General features: G+C 42.2%; 1 protein-coding gene across 3 annotated transcripts in view; it reads right to left on the bottom strand.

Moving 5' to 3' along the window:
• Positions 1-22,933, bottom strand: part of LOC106573912 (homer scaffold protein 3) — a 44,090-nt gene that overhangs the window by 7,635 nt on the left and 13,522 nt on the right. For 2 of the 3 annotated variants that reach the window (XM_014149365.2, XM_014149367.2), the window contains 5 exons: positions 21,219-21,350; positions 21,003-21,110; positions 13,245-13,253; positions 6,351-6,487; positions 4,751-4,907 (listed from right to left, as the gene is read on the bottom strand). In XM_014149365.2, coding sequence (XP_014004840.1) covers positions 4,751-4,907; positions 6,351-6,487; positions 13,245-13,253; positions 21,003-21,110; positions 21,219-21,350 — 543 coding nt within the window. The remainder of the gene's footprint in view (positions 1-4,750; positions 4,908-6,350; positions 6,488-13,244; positions 13,254-21,002; positions 21,111-21,218; positions 21,351-22,933) is intronic. The other variant, XM_014149366.2, reaches the window with a different exon arrangement.

Below are 22,933 nucleotides of genomic sequence, written 5' to 3'. Positions count from 1 at the left end.
CTGCATCAGTGCCTGTTATGGCAATAGCACCGCCCTCGATCGCATGACGCTACAGTTTGCCTTGCAGCATTGCCTTGCAGAGGCAGTTGCAGTGCGTTCGGTGTGGTGCATTTGTTGGATTTATCGAACGTGTGTGTCAAACTGTATGCGTAGACAGCTTGACAGAAATGGTGAATGTTGAACTTTTGTTGCATACATATCCAGATGATGCTGCGTACTATTTTGCGCAATGATGCTGTCGGTGTGTTCGAAGCGTCACTGGGGCCGAGCTCCCTGCCATCCAGGACATCTATATCAGGCGGTATGGTAGTAAGGCCCGGAAAATCGTTAAAAATATAAGGGTAAGGTGGCAGGTACCAACCAGAATCAAACCACCCAAGCATAGACTATTCTCTCTGCTTCCGCATGGAACGCAGTACCGGTCAAGTCTGGCGCCAAACAGGCTCTTGAACAGCTTCTGTCCCCAAGCAATAAGACTGATAAGTAGCTAACAAGATAGCTACACAGACTGAGTTAACCTTGTATCTTTATTGACATTTTATTTTTGCACTGTCTCTACGCACACTCACTGGGCCCTACACACTCACTCCATCATCTGCTCACTCTCATACATTTATAATGACTCTACACTCACGCACACCCACTCACATACAAGCTGCTGCTACTCTATTTTATATCCTGTTGCCTAGTCACCTTACCCCTATACATACTATATCTACCTCCATCAATCCAGTATTCCTGTACATTGTAAATATGGTACTGGAACTGACCCTCTACATAGATAGTATGCTTACTTACTTATTGTGATCTTAATATTTATTGTGTGTTATTGCATTGTCGGGTTTTGAGTTTGCAAGAAAGGGATTTCACTGTACTTGTGCATGTGACATTGAAACAAGTAACGAATACAATATGGTAAAATGAGCAGAAAAGAGCTTGTATGGCCATTGTTAGCATTGTGAGAGAACCAACAGATGGGCTTTTAAAACAGTGTGTGCTCTACCATCTCTTGAGATCGTTTGTCTTTACAGAGGACGTACGCCTTCGCTCCTACCGCGTCTCAGCTACAGAAGTGCAAGGCAAGACATGAGAGAGCAGGCTGGGGACCAGAGCATCCCTGCAGTGTCAGAGAGAACCCCGAAAACAAATCACCAGAGCCCTCATTTAACAAAACTAGTCTACTGTTTCGAGAGCCTGGAGAGGAAAGGGCTTACTAGCCAATGGCTTCCATAGCCAATGGCTTCTCTGTTCTTCCTCTCTGGTGTTTTGTCTTTTCCTCCCCAACTAAGGCAAGGGAGAAGTAGGGTGTCCTGTCCTAAAACTGCCTTCCAGCCCTGGAGAAATGGTCTAATTCCAACCACCTGGTTGACTTTGTTACAAAAGGTGATAACCTTCACTTTGTTGGACTGAGATGGATGTTGTTCCCCTCAGTGCCTGGAGCTAAAATATGACTGTTGACAGCCATTTTTTCCAGGCAGATTTGTTGCCGTGGTACTTTAATCTGCCACATGAAAGAACCTCATTAAGCTTGACCAAGGGCACATTTCTATTTTTTGAATTAAATTATGCAAAACACATTTCACCCTCTGATTATCGAGGCACGTCAACAGTGATATCCCAGGAAGGAATTAACATTGTATCAAACCAGTGGTGTCCACAGCTCTGATAGGAAAAACATTGGATGCCACGGAATGAAGGGTACCGTAACAGTTTTCCTTGGGTTGGGTTCATTTCAATCCTGCCCACATGCCCAGAGCTGGCAGCACCCAAGTGATCATCAATTCGCTCATGGTCAATATGTTTTGACATTCGATATCCCTATGGGACTAGTTAGGGACCATCAGTAAATTACACAATGTACATAGGACAATATTTTAAAATGTCAATACAAACTATAAATTGTCAAAAATATACAAATATTGAAAGCATTTCATGAAACTACTAAAAGTTGTGCAACATGAAAATATTGGCCCCTAACTTGCCCCAGAGATAGGCCATCTAATGTTAAACACATTCTGCCATGGCCCCACACACCAGCCTGCTGAAGCTAATTGGTGAAAGAAGTTGGCTAGCATTAGCTAGCCTAGGCAACTTCAAGACCAGATGGGTACTATAAGCTTGTATCCTCATTGACCTTTTTATTTTTTGTCTCTATGCACACTCACTCCATCATCTGCTCACTCACACAACCTGCACATACATTTATACTAACGCTACACACATGCACACCCACCCACTCACTCACATACAAGCTGCTGCTACTCATTTTATCTTATATCCTGATGCCTAGTCACCTTACCCCTATATCTCCCGCCATCACTCCTGCACATTGTAAATATGGTATTGGAACTGACCCTGTATATAGTATGCTGAGTTACTTGTTGTGTTCTTCATATTTCTTCTTATTTCTTTTTTTTTCCCAGTATTACGTTGTTATTGATTATTACATTGTTGGGTTTTCAGTTTTGAGTTTGCAAGAAAAGCATTTCACTGCATGTGACATTAAAACTTGAAGTTGATTTCCTTGGTCCTGTACTGTGATGTCTTACAAGGGTCTTATGAGATCAGCTTCAATATTGAAGATTGTGGGTTCTATCAATCAATGTAATTTTTTACCATAATTTTAATCCCCTTTATTTATTTTATACCCCCCCCCCCCCCAACCTGATTGGTGTAAACAAACAGACGACAACACTTCATGTACACAGGACATGTAGTTAAATAATTATACATACATTCCTAATTTCCTCTTTCTGCAAGAGTCGGATTTTCACCCACAGTGGCCAATCCACCATTTGTTGTGATCTTAAACTGATATTACCCTAAAAATAAATGCATTACCCAAGGGTATAATGATATTTCCTGTTGACTGATTGTGGTTTTTCACATCCCCTAACAATACAGTTTGCAGGTCCATCTGAACCCTGACATTATGACATAACAACCATTCCGGGACCAGACTCCAAAAGCAATTCACCGATGAACAGTACCAGAAAATATGTTCTATTGATTCTGTTTCCTTGTAGCAGGCTCGGCACAAGGCTGACTGTTCAATGCCCCATATATTGAACGTTCTTTTTGTAGCAAGTATTTGTTATAATAGCTTAAATTGAAAGGAAAGGATTGATGTGTAAATTGTTGTTTGATATTGTCTCTTCCAATTTTGTGGCAGAGCCACGATGAATTGGATATAATTTTGTATTGAGCATACACCTCCACACTATTAGTTGCTTGTGTGACAATTATACTATCCCTGTTTACAATGTCCTTTATAAATATTATACCGTTCTAGTACATGTTTTCCAAGAAAGACAAAATAAATACTATCAGTACATTGGAGTTTAGCCAGTGGGCTGTAATACTAGATATCCCTTTTCTGGAGGATGAAATTTCATTTTTTGCCAACTCTGTATGACTTTAAAAAGGAGGATACTTTAAACATTGGCAATCTACCGAAAATGTAAAGGTTTTAAATCGGCAAAAAGGCAAAGAGCCCACTCTTAAACATAGGATGGGCCTCTCTTAGTCCCTCTTTTTGTGTCTGACAGTTTGCCATTTATATATGAGTAATTAAAGCATGATAGTAATGGATCTTTCAGTAGTTAATCAAAAGTTTGATACATCTCTATTGGAATGCCATTAAAACAAGGGGTTTCCCCCTTCTAGATCTGAAGGATTCGTTGCCATAGAAATGTAACTGGCTAAAAGATGAGCCATATTTGTGGTACCGGTTATCTCAGATTTGACCAAAGTTATCTTGCTAACTCCTCAAACTACATTCATAGCAGTTGCGGTCGGTACCGTTTAAGATGAGAGGACAATTTTTTATGACCATGGCCTTTTTTCTATTACTGCATATTGGACAGTGGAGGCTCCTCAGAGGAGGAAGGGGAGGACCATCCTACCCAGTGAATTTCATTTAAAAAAAAAAAATGAAACAAAGAAAGTTAGCCTTTTTAGATATATATATATATATATATATATATATATATATATATATATACTAAATACACTGAGCATACCAAACATTAGGAACTCCTTCCTAATATTGAGTTGCGCACACCATAGTCTTTCTCTCTCTTTGAGTCAACATTTTACGCAGTGCTAGCTAGCTGTAGCTTATCCTTTCAGTACTAGATTCATTCTCTGATTCTTTGATTGGATGGACAACATGTCAGTTCATGCTGCAAGAGCTTGATAGGTTGGATAATTGTTCCGTAGTCATCATAATTACTGTGCAAGTCTATGGAAAGGGGTGAGAACCATGAGCCTCCTAGGTGTTGTATTGAAGTCAATGTACCCAGAGGAGGAGAACGGAAAATAGCTGTCCTCCGGCTACACCATGGTGTTACCCCAGAGAGTGCTGTTGAGGCTACTGTAGACCTTCATTGCAAAACAGTATTTTAATCAGTTATTTGGTGGTGTGATTATATTTAGTATAGTTTTATCTAAAAAGGATAACTTAAATTTTCCACTATTTTTTAAAAATTCACTGAGAAGGACACCCACATTAACCCCCCCAATCAGGAAATCTAGCCCCTTTAACTGCCACGGGACCACTGATCTTAAGTAGATCATCTGCTGTTGCTTTGAGAACAATCTCTCTCATGGTCAGGATCCTACTTCTAACACCAACGTGGCAAAAGGTTACCCATTCTTAAACCTAATAATCAACCATTATGCATCTAGACCTTTTGTAGCTGAGACGCAGACAGCCAGAATAGCAGTAGCCTGTCGCCATAGTGCTTACCTGATCTCGGAGCCTCTCAGTCTCTTCCTGATACTCAGCCAGCTGTTTCTTCCACTCCACCACACCAGTGTTAGCCTCGTGAAGTGCCGCCACTAGCTTAGCGTTGCTATCCTGCAGGGTGAACAGCTCTGCCTCCAGGTTAATCTCACATATGGACCTGGCGGAAAAAAACAATCAGAAGATAAGTGTACCATGATTAGACAAATCAGGTCATAGTCAGGTTTAAAGTATTGCTCACCAAGTGATATACAGAGCTATTCAGGGGCTTTAGCATGCCTGAATGTGGGACTATTAGATTCAACGGACAAGAGCTTTTAAATAACATGAGGGAGATGGGAAAGTTACACCAGTCTTCTAAGACCACCATCTATGGCCACAGGCAAAAACACCCTCCATACCGTTTCTAACCGCCTGCCAACTACCAACCAACTCACCATAGCAACAGGCACTAAAAAACATACAAGACTCATTACATGCAAGAAAACGACAAGGAGGGGCTGCCAGAGAACATGGGGTGTCAAATTGTGTTTTTGTGTGCTTGTGCGGGATGGAGGGCAGGCTGGTGTCTGAAATGCTCTGTGGTAGAGCCTCATTAATGACCTTGTTTTAAGTACACATGACTCAGCCTCATTCAGTAGTCAGTGGGATCCTGTCAGTGGGTTCAACCTCCCACTGATAACAACCTCCACAATAGGAGAAACCGTACCGCCTTGAGCCATGACTTGATTTAGCTAGTACATTTCCACAGCTAAAACACAGCCCATTCTGTACATCCTATATAGAAGTTATTATCTAATGGTTTGCTTAAAGCAGTAATCTGCTTTTCTCCTGCCATGCATGCTCCAGCAACGTGTGTGTGGAGTTCCAGCCACTTAGGCCTCATATACTGTATATATCCAATGTTGTAAAAAGGCTTTGCATCTGCCATTGTGATCACATTTATGCTTTCGCATCACAAGTCACTGAACTTTTACCATCATTTGACACGTTAGCGCAAACGCTGCCCTAGAAATCAGATGGGGAACGCATACTATGCCTGGCGACACAATGTGATATCTGCTCAGTGACTCACTAGGCAACGCAACAGTTGCATGACAACACAACACAGTGGGTTACAATAGGCTACATTAAACTGTTACATTTAATAAAATGTCACACTATGCCACAATTACAATAAAATGTCACATTCTGGCGCCAGCTAATATGGGTTTAAAGGTAATTTGAAGAGACCAATGTGACTTCACAGAGATAGTGGCACATTATTAACATTTGGAGAAAGATAGTGTGTACAGTATGCTTTTGTCATTCATATACAAGACATGGGAAGTCTACAGTATATTTATTTAACCTTTATTTATCCAGGAAGTCAAATTGAGGTCAGAAGACCTCTTTCCCAAGGGGGACCTGGGGAAAATCTCAATTGCATACTCCTCGTGTCCTCTCTCCTGGGTTTTGAGAAGGAAGTGAGGAGAGAGGACGCGAAGAGTATGCAATTTTGATTCTCCTCTGGCCATCGTATAGAATGAGTATGGTGGCACAATGGAAGTAGACCTGACTAAGAGCTGTTTGGATATCATTGAGCCTTGTTCCATAACATTACCCTTCAGACAGCATCTTCTTGATGCGCTCCTTCTCTGACGTCAGCTGCTCCATGTCGGCGCTCTTGCTGCGGAACAGCTTGTCCTCGGGCCCATTGACAGTCAGCAGCGGCGGCGAGTGGCGGTCCTCTGACAGCTCCTGGGGTGCAACCAGGACATGGTTAGTGACATGGGTTACCTGTCAACTCCAATCCTACTGCATGTCCAACTCTTCTTTGTTAACTTGCCTCACAATGAAGCTGACCACAAGTACTCTACATTATGAAGGGTACGGGTGGCCAATCAGCCTCCTGGAGAGCTACTGGGTATGCAGGTTTTTGCTCAAGCCCTACCATCTAACACACCTGCTTCTACTAATCAGTGGCTCATTAAGACCCTGATTAGCTTAATCAGGTGTGTTACAGCAGGGCCAGAGAAAAGGCCTGTGTAGCTCAGGAGGATCCTGTGTGACTCAGTTGGTAAAGCATGGCGCTTGCAATGCCAGGAGTGTGAGTTCCATTCCCATGGGGGACTAGTACGAAGAAAAAAACAGTATGAAAATGTATGCACTCACTTCTGGATAAGAGCGTCCGCTAAATGACTCAAATGTAAATGTAAGGAGGGTTGGCCACCCCTGATACAGGGCATCACAGAGTTAACAACCTAAGGATTGGTTTAGACAAACCAGGTCTCACATGAATATGTTTTAAATAAAATTGTAACCGCTCTATTAAAGTAGTGAATGAACAAGTAATGTGTCCATCTCATGTGTCTTTCTGAACTAACACAGACAGCACATAAATAAAGAGAGAGAGAGATCTCCCTATCTGGTACATTGGTGCACCTGTTAGGGTAATTAAGAAGCCATAAGTGCTTAAAATAAAAAGATGGAGCATATCCTAGTGTTCCCATTAAAATCGAATAATTTGTTGTGATCTGAAATGGGAGAGAAATGACTTAATGTATATTTGTCATAGCTACTTCCCTGCCAGTTGGGGTATGACTGGTTCTGTAATATGACAGATACAGGGTATCTCAGCGTTTGTGTGGTGAGCAGACATGTATTGTTCTTGAGGAACATTGAAACTTAACCCCTCTTGTTAGCAGAATAAAATGACAGCAAGAAGATGAAAGGCTGTCGCTATACTGTACATTCAAACACCTCATCCAAACGACAGGGTGGCAGCAGAACTCAATCTGCCAAAATTAATTAGGTCATTCTCAGCCACCATATCCGTGGCACAGGTTCAAAGTTGAACAGCCAACCACGTGGAGCCACACAGCTGCTAAACGCCTTACTTTGTAGAGCATGGAGCAGCATATGGCTCTTTCCTTTTAACGTGATTTAAATTCGAAGGAACAATCACTGAGTTACAATGATTCCTTTCATTTGCTTGCCAGTGTATATTGGAAGACAATTCTATGTACTGTACATAAACAAAGCAGTTTACAGGAGGATTGCTTTGTTCTACTACAGATCTCACAATTTGCAACAGAAGAGCTAAATGTGATATGACTAAACAGACGGAGAAACTTCTAGCCTATTGTGAAGTTAGCTTTTTTTCTTAGTAGACCAGCTCTCATGTCTCTTTTTGTGTTGGCAAAAATTAGCTATGGCTTAATTACACTCAAGTTTGTGAAACCATTTTCCTCAACATAGGCTGAGGAACAAAATCCAACGAGCTCCAAGCTCCCCCCAACAAAAAAACGGAGATAAATTGGTTCAAGTCCATCTCTCTCTGTTTTTTTCTCTGTGGACAGATAGAAAACCAAACCTGGGCTCGACAAGTGCGGAGTGCTTCTGTGAGGCATTGCACCCCTACACTCAGAAAAGCTTGTATTATTAATTTGTCTCAGAGTCAGCCTGTCTGTATTCCCCCACAGTGTTCTATTGTTACGGCCTAGCCACTGTCTCGCTATCCTTACAGTATCCAGTATATGGATAACAAAATGCACAAGGCCAGCATTCAAACGGAGCTGGCGCTAGCTAGGTCCAGAAGAGAAGCGCAAGAAATCAAAGCTAAGACAACTCCACACACCAAAGTATATGGCTAGGGAGCACAGGTCTCTAAATTATTCATACTGTGGATCATGTTTCGGTAATAATGGATTACAAATTTCCAATACTTTTCCCTCATCATTGACTAACGCATTCCAATTGGAGAAAGCGCAAACATAAGACAGTGATTCATCCTTATTTTTAAAAGGTCCATTGCAGACGTTTTTATCTCAATATCAAATAACTTTTGGGTAACAATGAAGTACCTTAGTGTAATTGTTTTCAATTAAAATGTTCATTAAGAAACAATAATAACTTAGAAAATAGCAATTTTTCAAACAAGAATTTTGCTAGGACACTCTGGGAGGGGTCTGAGAGGTAAGACTGAAAACTATCTGTTATTGGCAGAGAGGTTTGGAACCCTCTTTCTTATTGGTCTATTAACTAATGATTGTCCTGACTGAAACATGGCTTAAGCCTGATGAATTTACTGTGTTAAATGAGGCCTCACCTCCTGGTTACCCTAGTGACCATATCCCCCGTGCATCCCGCAAAGGCGGAGGTGTTGCTAACATTTACGATAGCAAATTTCAATTTACAAAAAAAAACCTGACGTTTTCGTCTTTTGAGCTTCTAGTCATGAAATCTATGCAGCCTACTCACTCACTTTTTATAGCTACCGTTTACAGGCCTCCTGGGCCATATACAGCGTTCCTCACTGAGTTCCCTGAATTCCTATCGGACATTATAGTCACAGCAGATAATATTCACATTTTTGGTGACTTTAATATTCACATGGAAAAGTCCACAGACCCACTCCAAAAGGCTTTCGGAGACATCATCGACTCAGTGGGTTTTGTCCAACATGTCTCTGGACCTACTCACTGCCACAGTCATACTCTGGACCTAGTTTTGTCCCGTGGAATACATTTTGTGGATCTTAATGTTTTTCCTCATAATCCTGGACTATCGGACCACCATTTTATTACGTTTGCAATCGCAAGAAATAATCTGCTCAGACCCCAACCAAGGAGCATCAAAAGTCGTGCTATAAATTCTCAGACAACCCAAAGATTCCTTGATGCCCTTCCAGACTCCCTCTGCCTACCCAAGGACATCAGAGGACAAAAATCAGTTAACCACCTAACTGAGGAACTCAATTTAACATTGCGCAATACCCTAGTTGCACCCCTAAAAACTAAAAACATTTGTCATAAGAAACTAGCTCCCTGGTATTCAGAAAATACACGAGCTCTGAAGCAAGCTTCCAGAAAATTGGAACGGAAATGGCGCCACACCAAACTGGAAGTCTTCCGACTAGCTTGGAAAGACAGTACTGTGCAGTATCGAAGAACCCTCTGCTGCTCGATCATCCTATTTTTACAACTTAATTGAGGAAAATACGAACAATCCGAAATTTCTTTTTGATACTGTCGCAAAGCTAACTAAAAAGCAGCATTCCCCAAGAGAGAATGGCTTTCACTTCAGCAGTAATAAATTCATGAACTTCTTTGAGGAAAAGATCATGATCATTAGAAAGCAAATTACGGACTCCTCTTTAAATCTGCGTATTCCTCCAAAGCTCCGTTGTCCTGAGTCTGCACAACTCTGCCAGGACCTAGGATCAAGGGAGACACTCAAGTGTTTTAGTACTATATCTCTTGACACAATGATGAAAATAATCATGGCCTCTAAACCTTCAAGCTGCATACTGGACCCTATTCCAACTAAACTACTGAAAGAGCTGCTTCCTGTGCTTGGCCCTCCTATGTTGAACATAAAACGGTTCTCTATCCACCGGATGTGTACCAAACTCACTAAAAGTGGCAGTAATAAAGCCTCTCTTGAAAAAGCCAAACCTTGACCCAGAAAATATAAAAAACTATCGGCCTATATCGAATCTTCCATTCCTCTCAAAAATGTTTGAAAAAGCTGTTGCGTAGCAACTCACTGCCTTCCTGAAGACAAACAACGTATACGAAACGCTTCAGTCTGGTTTTAGACCCCATCATAGCACTGAGACTGCACTTGTGAAGGTGGTAAATTACCTTTTAATGATGTCAGACCAAGGCTCTGCATCTGTCCTCGTGCTCCTAGATCTTAGTGCTGTTTTTGATACCATCGATCACCACATTCTTTTGGAGAGATTGGAAACCCAAATTGGTCTACACGGACAAGTTCTGGCCTGGTTTAGATCTTATCTGTCGGAAAGATATCAGTTTGTCTCTGTGAATGGTTTGTCCTCTGACAAATCAACTGTAAATTTCGGTGTTCCTCAAGGTTCCGTTTTAGGACCACTATTGTTTTCACTATATATTTTACCTCTTGGGGATGTCATTCGAAAACATAATGATAAATTTCACTGCTATGCGGATGACACACAGCTGTACATTTCAATGAAACATGGTGAAGCCCCAAAATTGCCCTCGCTAGAAGCCTGTGTTTCAGACACAAGGAAGTGGATGGCTGCAAACGTTCTACTTTTAAACTCGGACTAAACAGGTCCCAAGAAACAAAGAGATCTTCTGTTAAATCTGACAATTAATCTTGATGTTTGTACAGTCGTCTCAAATAAAACTGAAGGACCCCGGCGTTACTCTGGACCCTGATCTCTCTTTTGAAGAACATATCAAGACTGTTTCAAGGGCAGCTTTTTTCCATCTATGTAACATTGCAAAAATCAGAAACTTTCTGTCCACAAATGATGCAGAAAAATGTATCCATGCTTTTGTTACTTCTAGGTTGGACTACTGCAATGCTCTACTTTCCGGCTACCCGGATAAAGCACTAACTAAACTTCAGTTAGTGCTAAATACGGCTGCTAGAATCCTGACTGGAACCAAAGAATTTGATCATATTACTCCAGTGTTAGCCTCCCTACAGTGGCTTCCTGTTAAGGCAAGGGCTGATTTCAAGGTCTTACTGCTAACCTACAAAGCATTACATGGGCTTGCTCCTACATATCTTTCCGATTTGGTCCTACCGTACATACCTACTCGTACGCTACGGTCACAAGATGCAGGCCTCCTAATTGTCCCTAGAATTTCTAAGCAAACAGCTGGAGGCAGGGCTTTCTCCTATAGAGCTCCATTTTATGGAATAGTCTGCCTACCCATGTGAGAGATGCAGACTCGGTCTCAACCTTTAAGTCTTTACTTAAGACGCATCTCTTCAGTGGGTCCTATGATTGAGTGTAGTCTGGCCCAGGAGTGTGAAGGTGAACGGAAAGGCTCTGGAGCAACGAACCGCCCTTGCTGTCTCTGCCTGGCCGGTTCCCCTCTCTCCGCTGGGATTCTCTGCCTCTAACCCTATTACAGGGGCTGAGTCACTGGCTTATTGGTGTTCTTCCATGCCGTCCCTAGGAGGGGTGCGTCACTTGAGTGGGTTGAGTCACTGATGTGGTCTTCCTGTCTGGGTTGGCGCCCCCCCTTGGGTTGTGCCGTGGCGGAGATCTTTGTGGGCTATACTCAGCCTTGTCTCAGGATGGTAAGTTGGTGGTTGAAGATATCCCTCTAGTGGTGTGGCGGCTGTGCTTTGGCAAAGTGGGTGGGGTTATATCCTTCCTGTTTGGCCCTGTCCGGGGGTATCGTCGGATGGGGCCACAGTGTCTCCTGACCCCTCCTGTCTCAGCCTCCAGTATTTATGCTGCAGTAGTTTATGTGTCGGGGGGCTAGGGTCAGTCTGTTATATCTGGAGTATTTCTCCTGTCTTATCCGGTGTCCTGTGTGAATTTAAGTATGCTCTCTCTAATTCTCTCTTTCTCTCTCTCGGAGGACCTGAGCCCTAGGACCATGCCTCAGGACTACCTGACATGATGACTCCTTGCTGTCCCCAGTCCACCTGGCCGTGCTGCTGCTCCAGTTTCAACTGTTCTGCCTGCGGCTATGGAACCCTGACCTATTCACCGGACGTGCTACCTGTCCCTGACCTGCTGTTTTCAACTCTCTAGAGACAGCAGGAGCGGTAGAGATACTCTCAATGATCGGCTATGAAAAGCCAACTGACATTTACTCTTGAGGTGCTGACTTGTTACACCCTCGACAACTGTGAATATTATTATTTGACCATGCTGGTCATTTATGAACATTTGAACATCTTGGCCATGTTCTGTTATAATCTCCACCCGGCACAGCCAGAAGAGGACTGGCCACCCCTCATAGCCTGGTTCCTCTCTAGGTTTCTTCCTAGGTTTTGGCCTTTCTAGGGAGTTTTTCCTAGCCACCGTGCTTCTACACCTGCATTGCTTGCTGTTTGGGGTTTTAGGCTGGGTTTCTGTACAGCACTTTGAGATATCAGCTGATGTAAGAAGGGCTATATAAATACATTTGATTTGATTTAATGGTGATGTCACCAGGCTGGCCAAAACTACATCCCACCACAACAGGCTGAAATTTTAGGCAGTATTTGCAGCTCTTAAACTAAAAGGACATTATCATAATTCTCACAATATCACATTATTATTCCAACCTCATAGTGTGAAATATAGCTATATAAAAACACAGGAAAAATTTCATTTTCGACTTCACTAGAACTTAAAAAAAAAAATGCTTTAAAAGCAGGATAGCTAATTAGGGTTGGTGTTCAAAGGATGATATCTCAAGTGGAATATTTTCCATTTAACTGTACAGACAGATCATATTTGACCATGGGAATATATCCTTCCTTCTGTTCCCTATGCTCTCCAAATCTGCCCTCACCATACTGTAACTGCATTATTGAGAACAATGGCTCATTGAAACACTTGAGGTTTTCTAGGACAAGAGGCTCTGAACTCCCAAGTCCCATTGAAAATGCATCATGAAGTAGGCCATCTGGGGGACGTGATGGGGACAATGCCTTTGGAATAAAGAGCAGTGAGTGTGCTCTCTCTGTCAGTCGGCAGCAGATAGAAGAGCGGTGTAATAGACATGACACTCACCTGAGAGATCTGTGAGATCAGCAGTCCCATGGTGCATCAGTGGCAGAAGGGGGGGGTTAGAGAGGTGAGAAGAGAGAGATGTGTGTTTCATGAACAGAGCATTAAAAAAAATCTACCTATCAGCAATATTTCAGTGTAAAGCTTGGTTTGCTCCACTGCACACCATTTTATGCTAATAAAAACAACAAAGATAGAGTTGCTGGTTATGCTTTACTTCAGTCTGCTATTCACTTGATATGTAAAATGGTAGTTACTTTATACACTGTGAGATTCCTTGAAATAAACACTGCTATATTTAAGCAATAAGGGTGTGGAACAGTATATGGCCAATATACCACGGCTAAGGGCTGTTCTTAAAAATGGAGTATGCTTTCTCTTGCACACTCATCTTCTGCACATCTATCACCCCAGTGTTTAATTTGCCATACTGTAATAATTTTGCCACTATGGCCTATTTATTGCCTCACCCCCCTTATCCTACCGCATTTGCACACACTGTATATAGACTTTCTCGATTGTATGTTTATTTATTCCATGTTCCATGTGACTGTATGTTTGTTTATTCCATGTGTAACTGTGTTTTTGTTTGTGTCGCACTGCTTTGCTTTATCTTGGCCAGGTCGCAGTTGTAAATGAGAACTTGTTCTCAACTAGCCTACCTGGCTAAATAAAGGTGAAATAAATAAAAAAAATAGGCAATTCCGCCATTTTTCAACCTAATATTCATTATCTCCAGCACCAAACCAGTGTACATACAGTATGTGAAAACAGCGTGTTTCTATGATCTGTCGTTAAAAAGATAAGCTCCAAGAAAATGCTTCTCTGTGACATCACAGGTTAGGATTAAAAGTTAAACATTTTTTAAAACTGTGATTTTCTAAACCCGCCAATGAGTTTCTAGCCAGAGGGATGGTATTTTCTTGCTTCCCACACTTTTTAAAATGTAACTTTTGATGATGTCATATGATAGACGTTAACTTAATATTTTTTTCTACAAAATGTTGTAATGCGCCATTTTCACATACTGTACACTTCATGGCCAAAGTACCTGGTCACCTGCTCGTCGAACATATCATTCCACAATATCAAATCAAATTTTATTGGTCACATACACATGGTTAGCAGATGTTAATGCGAGTGTATGAAAATTCTTGTGCTTCTAGTTCCGACCATGCAGTAATATATAAGTAATCTAACAATTTCACAACAACTACCTTATACACACACAAGTGTAAAGGAATGAATAAGAATATGTACATATCAATACATGGATGAGCGATGGCCGAACGGCATAGGCAAGATGCAGTAGATGGTATAGAGTACAGTATATACATATGAGATGAGTAATGTAGGGTATGTAAACATTATATAAAGTGGCATTGTTTAAAGGGACTAGTGATACATTTATTACATCCAATTTTGAATTATTAAGTGGATAGAGATTTGAGTCAGTACGTTGGCAGCAGCCACTCAATGTTAATGATGGCTGTTTAACAGTCTGATGGCCTTGAGATAGAAGCTGTTTTTCAGTCTCTCGGTCCCAGCTTTGATGCACCTGTACTGACCTCGCCTTCTGGATGATAGCGGGGTGAACGGGCAGTGGCTCGGGTGGTTCCTGTCCTTGATGATCTTTTTGGCTTTCCTGTGACATCGGGTGGTGGAGGTGTCCTGGAAGGCAGGTAGTTTGCACCCGGTGATGCGTTGTGCAGACCTCACTACCCACTGGAGAGCCTTACGGTTGTGGGCGGAGCAGCTGCCATACTAGGCGGTGATACAGCCCGACAGGATGCTCTCGATTGTGCATCTGTAAAAGTTTGTGAGTGTTTTTGGTGACAAGCCAAATTTCTTCAGCCTCCTGAGGTCAAAGAGGCGCTGTTGCGCCTTCTTCACCCAAGCTGTCTGTGTGGGTGGACCATTTCAGTTTGTCCGTGATGTGTACGCCGAGGAACTTAAAACTTTCCACCTTCTCCACTACTGTCCCGTCGATGTGGATAGGGGGGTGCTCCCTCTGCTGTTTCCTGAAGTCCACGATCATCTCCTTTGTTTTGTTGACATTGAGTGTGAGGTTATTTTCCTGACACCACACTCCGAGGGCCCTCACCTCCTCCCTGTAGGCTGTCTTGTCATTGTTGGTAATCAAGCCTACCACTGTAGTGTCATCTGCAAACTTGATGATTGAGTTGGAGGCGTGCATGGCCACGCAGTCATGGGTGAACAGGGAGTTCAGGAGAGGGGTGAGAATGCACCCTTGTGGGGTCCCACTGTTGAGGATCAGCGGGGTGGAGATGTTTCCTACCCTCACCACCTGGGGGCGTCCCGTCAGAAAGTCCAGGATCCAGTTGCACAGGGCGGGGTCGAGACCCAGGGTCTCAAGCTTAATGACGAGTTTGGAGGGTAGTATGGTGTTAAATGCTGAGCTGTAGTCGATGAACAGCATTCTTACATAGGTATTCCTCTTGTCCAGATGGGGTAGGGCAGTGTGCAGTGTGATTGCGATTGCGTCGTCTGTGGACCTATTGGGGCTGTAAGCAAATTGGAGTGGGTCTAGGGTGTCAGGTAGGGTGGAGGTGATATGATCCTTGACTAGTCTATCAAAGCACTTCATGATGACGAAAGTGAGTGCTACGGGGCAATAGTCGTTTAGCTCAGTTACCTTAGCTTTCTTGGGAACAGGAACAAATAATGGCTATTAATATGGAGTTGGTCCCCCCTTTGCTGCTTTAACAGCCTCCACTCTTCTGGGAAGGCTTTCCCCTAGATGTTGGAACATTGCTCCGGGGACTTGCTTCCATTCAGCCACAAGAGCATTAGTGAGGTCGGGCACTGATGTTGGGCGATTAGGCCTGGGGCGCAGTCGGCGTTCCAATTCATCCCATAGGTGTTCGATGGGGTTGAGGTCAAGGCTCTGTGCAGGCCAGTCAAGTCCTTCCACACCAATCTCGACAAACCATTTCTGTTTGCTTTGTGCACGGGGGCATTGTGCTGCTGAAACAGGAAAGGGCCTTCCCCAAACTGTTGCCACAAAGTTGGAACCACAGAATCCTCTAGAATGTCATTGAATGCTCTAGCGTTAAGATTTCCCTTCACGGAACATTCCTCCATTCCACTTGGCAGTGTTCAAAACTACACGGTTTCTGGCAGGGGGTATGCGATACCATATCCTCAATCCACGGGGTTGCATTCCCTTTAGACCCGGAGGTCTGTCTACTGGGTAACTATACTAACACCAATCTTAGGCAAAGTCATACTATAAAGCTAACAGAAATATTGCTAGCGATTGCCAAGAAATGTATTGCTTTGAAATGGAAATCGGATTCCTTCCTGCCAGTTGCAATGTGGCTATCGGAAGTTAATAGTTGTATCCCACTGGAGAAAATCACTTACTGCTTGAGGAATAAGTTAGACATTTTACAGAATTTGGCAACCTTTTATTGACTATATGGAGAATCTCCCCTCACATCACATTGATTGAATCTCTATATAATTCTTATATAATGTTTCACACGTAATGTATAATATGTAGCTTACGGCAGGTATGATTCAATGTCTCATTATTATTTTTTATTTTACTCTTTATTATGACTTATGTATCATGTATGTTTTTTATGTATTATGTACGTCCGTATATATAATTTAAATTTTTTTATTGCGCTCGTTTGTTACCGTCACTTTGTCCTTTGTTGTCTAACATATTTTCACTTTTGTTTTGAATGTTCTTAATTGGAAAATGCAAAAATAAAATACTTTAAAAAATATATATATATTTCCCTTCACTGGAATTGGAAGCCTGAGACCATTATTCATCCTCCACCAAACTTCACAGTTGTCCCGATTCATTCGGGCAGGATACCGTTCTCCTGACATCCACCAAACCCAGATTCGTCCGTCGGACTGCCAGATGGTGAAGTGTGATTCATTACTCCAGAGAACACTTTTCCACTGCTCCAGAGTCCAACGGCAGCGAGCGTTACACCAGTCCAGCCGACGCTTGGCATTGCACGGCTGCTTGGCCATGGAAACCCATTTCATAAAGGTCCCTGATGAACAGTTCTTGTCCTGATGTTGCTTCCAGAGGCAGTTTGGAACTCGGGAGTGAGTGTTGCAACCAAGGACAGACAATGTTTATGTGATACGCACTTCAGCACTCTGCGGTCTCGTTCTGTGAGCTTGCTTGTGTGGCCTACCACTTCGCGGCTGAGCCGTTGTTCCTCCTAGATGTTTCCACTTCACAATAACAGCACTTATAGTTGACCGGGGAAGCTGTAACAGGGCAGAATTTTGACGAACTGACTTGTTGGAAAGGTGTCATCCTATGACGGTGCCACGTTAAAGTCACTTAGCTCTTCGGTATGGACCATTCTACTGCCAATGTTTATCTATGGAGATTGCGTTGCTGTGTGCTCGATTTTATACACCTGTCAGCAATGCGTGTGGCTGAACTAGCCTAATCCACTAATTTGAAGAGGTGTCCACATACTTTTGGCCATGTAGTGTATGTAGACAACGGTATTGTGCTGGAGATAATGAAAATTAAGTTGATAAGTGGTGGAGTTGCCCTTTAAATGCCAGGATGTCATAATCAATTCGACTTCATTTAGTAGAATTCGCTGCACATTATTGAGGAAGAGACTCGTCTTTCGAGACCCACGTATATTTTACAACGGCTGATAAATCAGCTGAGGGGACACACTGTACCAAAATGAACGAATGGCAGGAATCAACACAATAACGTATTAGATGACACATTCTCAGTAGGATGAGCATAGTATGTTGATATGTTGCTTACTGCATTAATCTTTTTCCAAACAGTACATTCTAAATAGTATGTAGTATGATTAGTTCACAGTATGTAGTTTTAGTAGTAGTAGGTAAAACAGATTTTGGACACATCTATAAAGCTTTCATAGTTATGCCACAGACGTGACAGAACATCTGCCATAACCTTAATGACTGTCAAGTCAATTACCATCATCCTTCCATGATGTGGTAACATAATAGGACCGCTGTGTCCATGCTTAATGTTAGCAGATATTTCTTACATTAACGGGCACCACTTGTGTTTAATTCATAGAACACAAATCAATACGCACTGTCATATCTACAAATTAATGCAAGAGGTGCTGGAGTGGATTCATTCTGCCTCTGGCTAGTCAGCCATAGCCAGGCTCTGTGTGCGTATGGCTCAAAGTATAGGGATGAGTGCACTCTAGATGGAGGAGAGGAATGGGTCAGTGTACTGTACAAAGAAATGCCCAGCACTCCAGACAGTTTCCTAGGTGACCCCATTGCAATTACATTAATCATTCCCACAAGAGCCAAAGGAATGTTCCTCCTGGTCACAAAGGACACGGGGGCATAGTTTGTGGAACTAATGTGATAAAACAGGGTGAAATCAGATCACATCCAAATAAGCATGGCTGTAAATAAGCACGGCTGTAAATAAGCACGGCTGTAAATAAGCATGGCTGTAAATAAGCACGGCTGTAAATAAGCACGGCTGTAAATAAGCACGGCTGTAAATATAAATAAGCACGGCTGTAAATAAGCACGGCTGTAAGACGTGCAGTTATAAAACGTGACCCGAGAAAATCACAAACAGGTGTGGACCAGGAACGCTATGGGGAAGAATGCAGAATTTTTTCGGTTGTATTGTTGGAGTTATGTCACATTTATGAATACCCCTACAATGTCGTCTCTGGGCTATTTATTTCATACTGACCATTGTTTATAGCACATAAAAAATAATTTATGTCAATAAAATGCCTTTACAATCCCTTACACTTGTGAGATTTGGCCTATATGGATAGGGCTGAATTGAAATCTTTCTTACAGAAGACATATGGAAAGCATATACATAACCATGGTAGCAATTAAAAGGAAACCATTTGGAGATTATGGGAAAATGATTAGACTAAAAAGGTGAGAACACAACAGTTCACCTGACAAGACTGAGTGCAAACATTTTTCGTGAATTTTACATTTAAATTGAATTTTACATTTACTGTCCTTTGTTTGTTGATAACGAACTCTGGATACATTCAGTAACATGAGAAGAATATTCTTGGAAGATTTGGGGTATGTGCAACATAACACAAAAACGTGTGTGAGAGGTCTAGCTGGTGTTTCCAAGTGGCCACACACACACACACACCTCTCCAACGTGTGCACAGTTACTAAGGAATTTCAATGCACTTTTATGACTCAGAAGAGTGTCCTCAACTATAAAGTGCTTTTTTTGTTGTCCTAGCTGTGCCGTTGAGGAACTAGAGCAAGCACACTTGTAGTTGTTTTGATCACAGCCCTACATCTCCACCTTTACACCATATAAAAATGGCCCATTTTAAATCGCAATCTGTGTCACGTAGGCATAATTTGAAAGCTTGTTCTATTGCCAACATGAATTATCAAATACGATCTTATAGTGTTAGGCTTTCACAAGACAATTCAGAGAAGCAGATGGTAATTTTGCCACGCATAGAATGGAGTCATGAGCGCATTCAGATGCGTGGTCCGTGGCAAATATCCTTGACAATACAACAAACATAGGCTCATTCTGTTCAGGACAACCCAGGGTATAACGCCATGTCATCTTGTAGCTGTACATCAAAACATAGTGATCATAAAGGACTGTAGACAGTATGGACACTGCTTCCAGTTTACTAGTTCTTTTCTGAGGGAAAAAAATGGCCTTCTACTCTTGGCAGCTACTCATGTTCAATGGCTTCACACCTACACACACACCCTCCCTGCTCTCGTGAAATGCATGTTGCTGCAACAACGAATAATCAAAATGGCCCTAACAAGTTTATCAAACAATGGATTCCAATTTGCTGAAATTAATTGGACAAGCGATTGATTCAGGTCAGCTCTGTAACAATGAGCTGTATAACAATGTGATTTCCAAATGCAATTAGTTTGTATTTACATAGATTGCATTGTATCTCCCACCCACACTGGCTCAAGCTGTCATTATTGATACAGCAAATACCTCAAATGTAATCCAGTGATAATATATCCCATATTAATTCCCCATTCCCAAGAAGCAAACACCATAGTTCCTTTCAGCACACAAGAACATCTTTTGAGGAGTTGGAAATTATTTTGGAAAGTGTCCATTAATGAACTTAAAAGTTATTACACTCAAACTGATATCACCCAAAGGAGGCTATCTGGTCATTTCAACAGTTAGTGCCGTAGATATCCTAGAAAAAAAATCCCTTTATATATGACTCCGCCCCTCTCACACTTCCCCATGAGGAGGCGGCATTACAGTCACTCCGTTTAAATTGAAACCAGCCTGTTTCCACCTACCATCCCCATTTTTCATGCATGAAATCCTTTAATAGGGTTAACCAAATGGGGAAATAATAGAATGGTCAGACAGAGCATCTATCTAATCCCAAGAGAATCCAATGTGTCTAAAATAGATTGTGTGTGTGTGTGTGTGTGTGTGTGTGTGTGTGTGTGTGTGTGTGTGTGTGTGTGTGTGTGTGTGTGTGTGTTAACATTCATATGGTCCTGAGGGTAGCACTGCTAAGTCCTGTGCTTATCTGTCATGCCTCAGCAGTTAGCTTATGGGGCTAATTGAGCAGCTGCAGTTCCAGACCTCACCTGAGGGGCAGCGATATTGTGTGTGTGTGTGCGTGTGTTAACATTCATATGGTCCTGAGGGTAGCACTGCTAAGTCCTGTGCTTATCTGTCATGCCTCAGCAGTTAGCTTATGGGGCTAATTGAGCAGCTGCAGTTCCAGACCTCACCTGAGGGGCAGCGATATTTAGCGCAGGGTTGATCAGTTCAAACTTCTCCTGGGATTTCTCCCTGGCAAGACGTGCTGCCTCCTTCACTTCCTTGAACTGGTCTGAAAACTACAGATAAAAAGGAAATACAATTATCAGAACGATTAGTCAACAACTACATTAGAAATGTGTTTCTTTTGAATTTTCAACAAATCTAAAACATTGGCGGTGACTAACCTGCTGAAGCTGTTGCTCGGTAGCAAAGCCCAGTCCGTACACAGTGTTGGCACGGCTGTCAGCCCACTGGCCAAACTTCTGGGATGTTTTGGTGAATGTCATGTTGGGGGTGATGGTGCTGTTGATGATGGCCTGTGATGTATGTCAGAGACCGAGGCATAAATCAACTGTTTATTTCTAATCAGCAAAGCAAAACTTCACACGTCACTGTATGATTCTGCCACCTTGCCTGGGGCCTACTGATAAGGAATCCACAGAGAATAAACAAAAACCATTACCAACAGATCAGACAAAGGCATTATTGTGCAAAATGCACTGAATTGCAGACATATCAAAAGTTCAGTTTCCCTCTATAACCAGGTCAACCCTTTCAGTGAGCAAGAACATAAGACGTTTTGAATTCTCATTGAATATTCAAAGAAAAAGACAGAAAGAATACATCCACTCGCTCCAGAATTGTCAGAAACCTTAGCAAAAGACTAATAACGTGGTTTTGCTCACTACCATTGAAGCATCCTTTGTAGGACAAGTTATCGGGGGGGGCATGGCTATAAATGTTACATGCTCATTAGTCATAATCAGCCTAGCTACCATATAATGAGAGTGTGTGTGTGTGTGTGTGTGTGTGTGTTGGGAAGCAGCCACTGCCCCCAAGTTATCAAGTTCAATACCCTACCCCATCCTGTCAGTCTGCCCTGTACGGAGCTCATGTGTGCACAGTTGTGTCTTCTACCCACTCTGTCATGTATGGATATTACATGCGCCATGTATCCAAACACGCATGGCGAGAAGCGGTCACCGGGTCGGTGGGTGTACTGCCACAGCAGCATAACATTTGATTAACACTTGATTTACATCATCAATTTTCGGTCTTGTTGGCTGATGGCCTAAACACAGCAGCACTGCATTTATTTCCTTACAGAATCATAGCAGTGGGAATACATTTGTCAAAGTTATAGAATTACTGCCGTCTGTTCAGAAAGAAATGAAATAATTCAGAATAGGCTACTACATCATGAATAGGCCTATAATTTAGCCACAGAGGTTCAATAGCTTCTTTAAAAAAATTGCCCAGCTCTGGATTGTTTGTAGCCCAATAATAAGGCACGTGCAGCAAATCTATCAGTGAACAGTATGAAGACAAAACAGGCCTTTCGCAATATTTCAAATACAATCGCAGGAAGGTTGGAAAAGAAATGTCTCCTTCTGAAAAAAAAAAACTCTTATTTGTCTGCTGTAGACTACCAAAATATTGTATCAATAGGCCTATTGAGCAAACATTGCTTTACAAAGTAAAACAAGAGAGATAGGTTTTTGGTACAAGCGCATCGGCCATCTCCGGCGAGTGATCAGCGCATCGTTGGGTGAGTCATTGAAATTGGAAAGCATTTTTAGGATTATAATTCCTCCTCATATTGTAGCCTACAATATGTGTCTCCACACACTTAGGCCATTGATGGATTCAAGACAGGGTCGTTTTTATTGATCTCAGATTCCCAGTTTGTCAGTGTGAAGTAGCCTTCCATTTCGATCATTTGTGCCGCATTAAAAAATATTCTCCAGTCATTTGTGCGGCATTAAAAAAAAGAAGTCTCCAGTCATGAAAAATGACGTAGAATTGCATGAAATGTGTTTATAAAAAAAGCCATATTTTTCCCAGACCCTAGGCTATAAAAATATTTTCCCATGTGTGCAACTTCTGTAAGCGCCTCTAC

This window comes from Salmo salar, chromosome ssa16 (assembly GCF_905237065.1).
Source record: "Salmo salar chromosome ssa16, Ssal_v3.1, whole genome shotgun sequence".
In the NCBI taxonomy this organism is placed as follows: domain Eukaryota; kingdom Metazoa; phylum Chordata; class Actinopteri; order Salmoniformes; family Salmonidae; genus Salmo; species Salmo salar.
The sequence above is the reverse complement of the archived record's forward strand: the minus strand, read 5'-3'. Positions and strand labels throughout refer to the sequence as shown.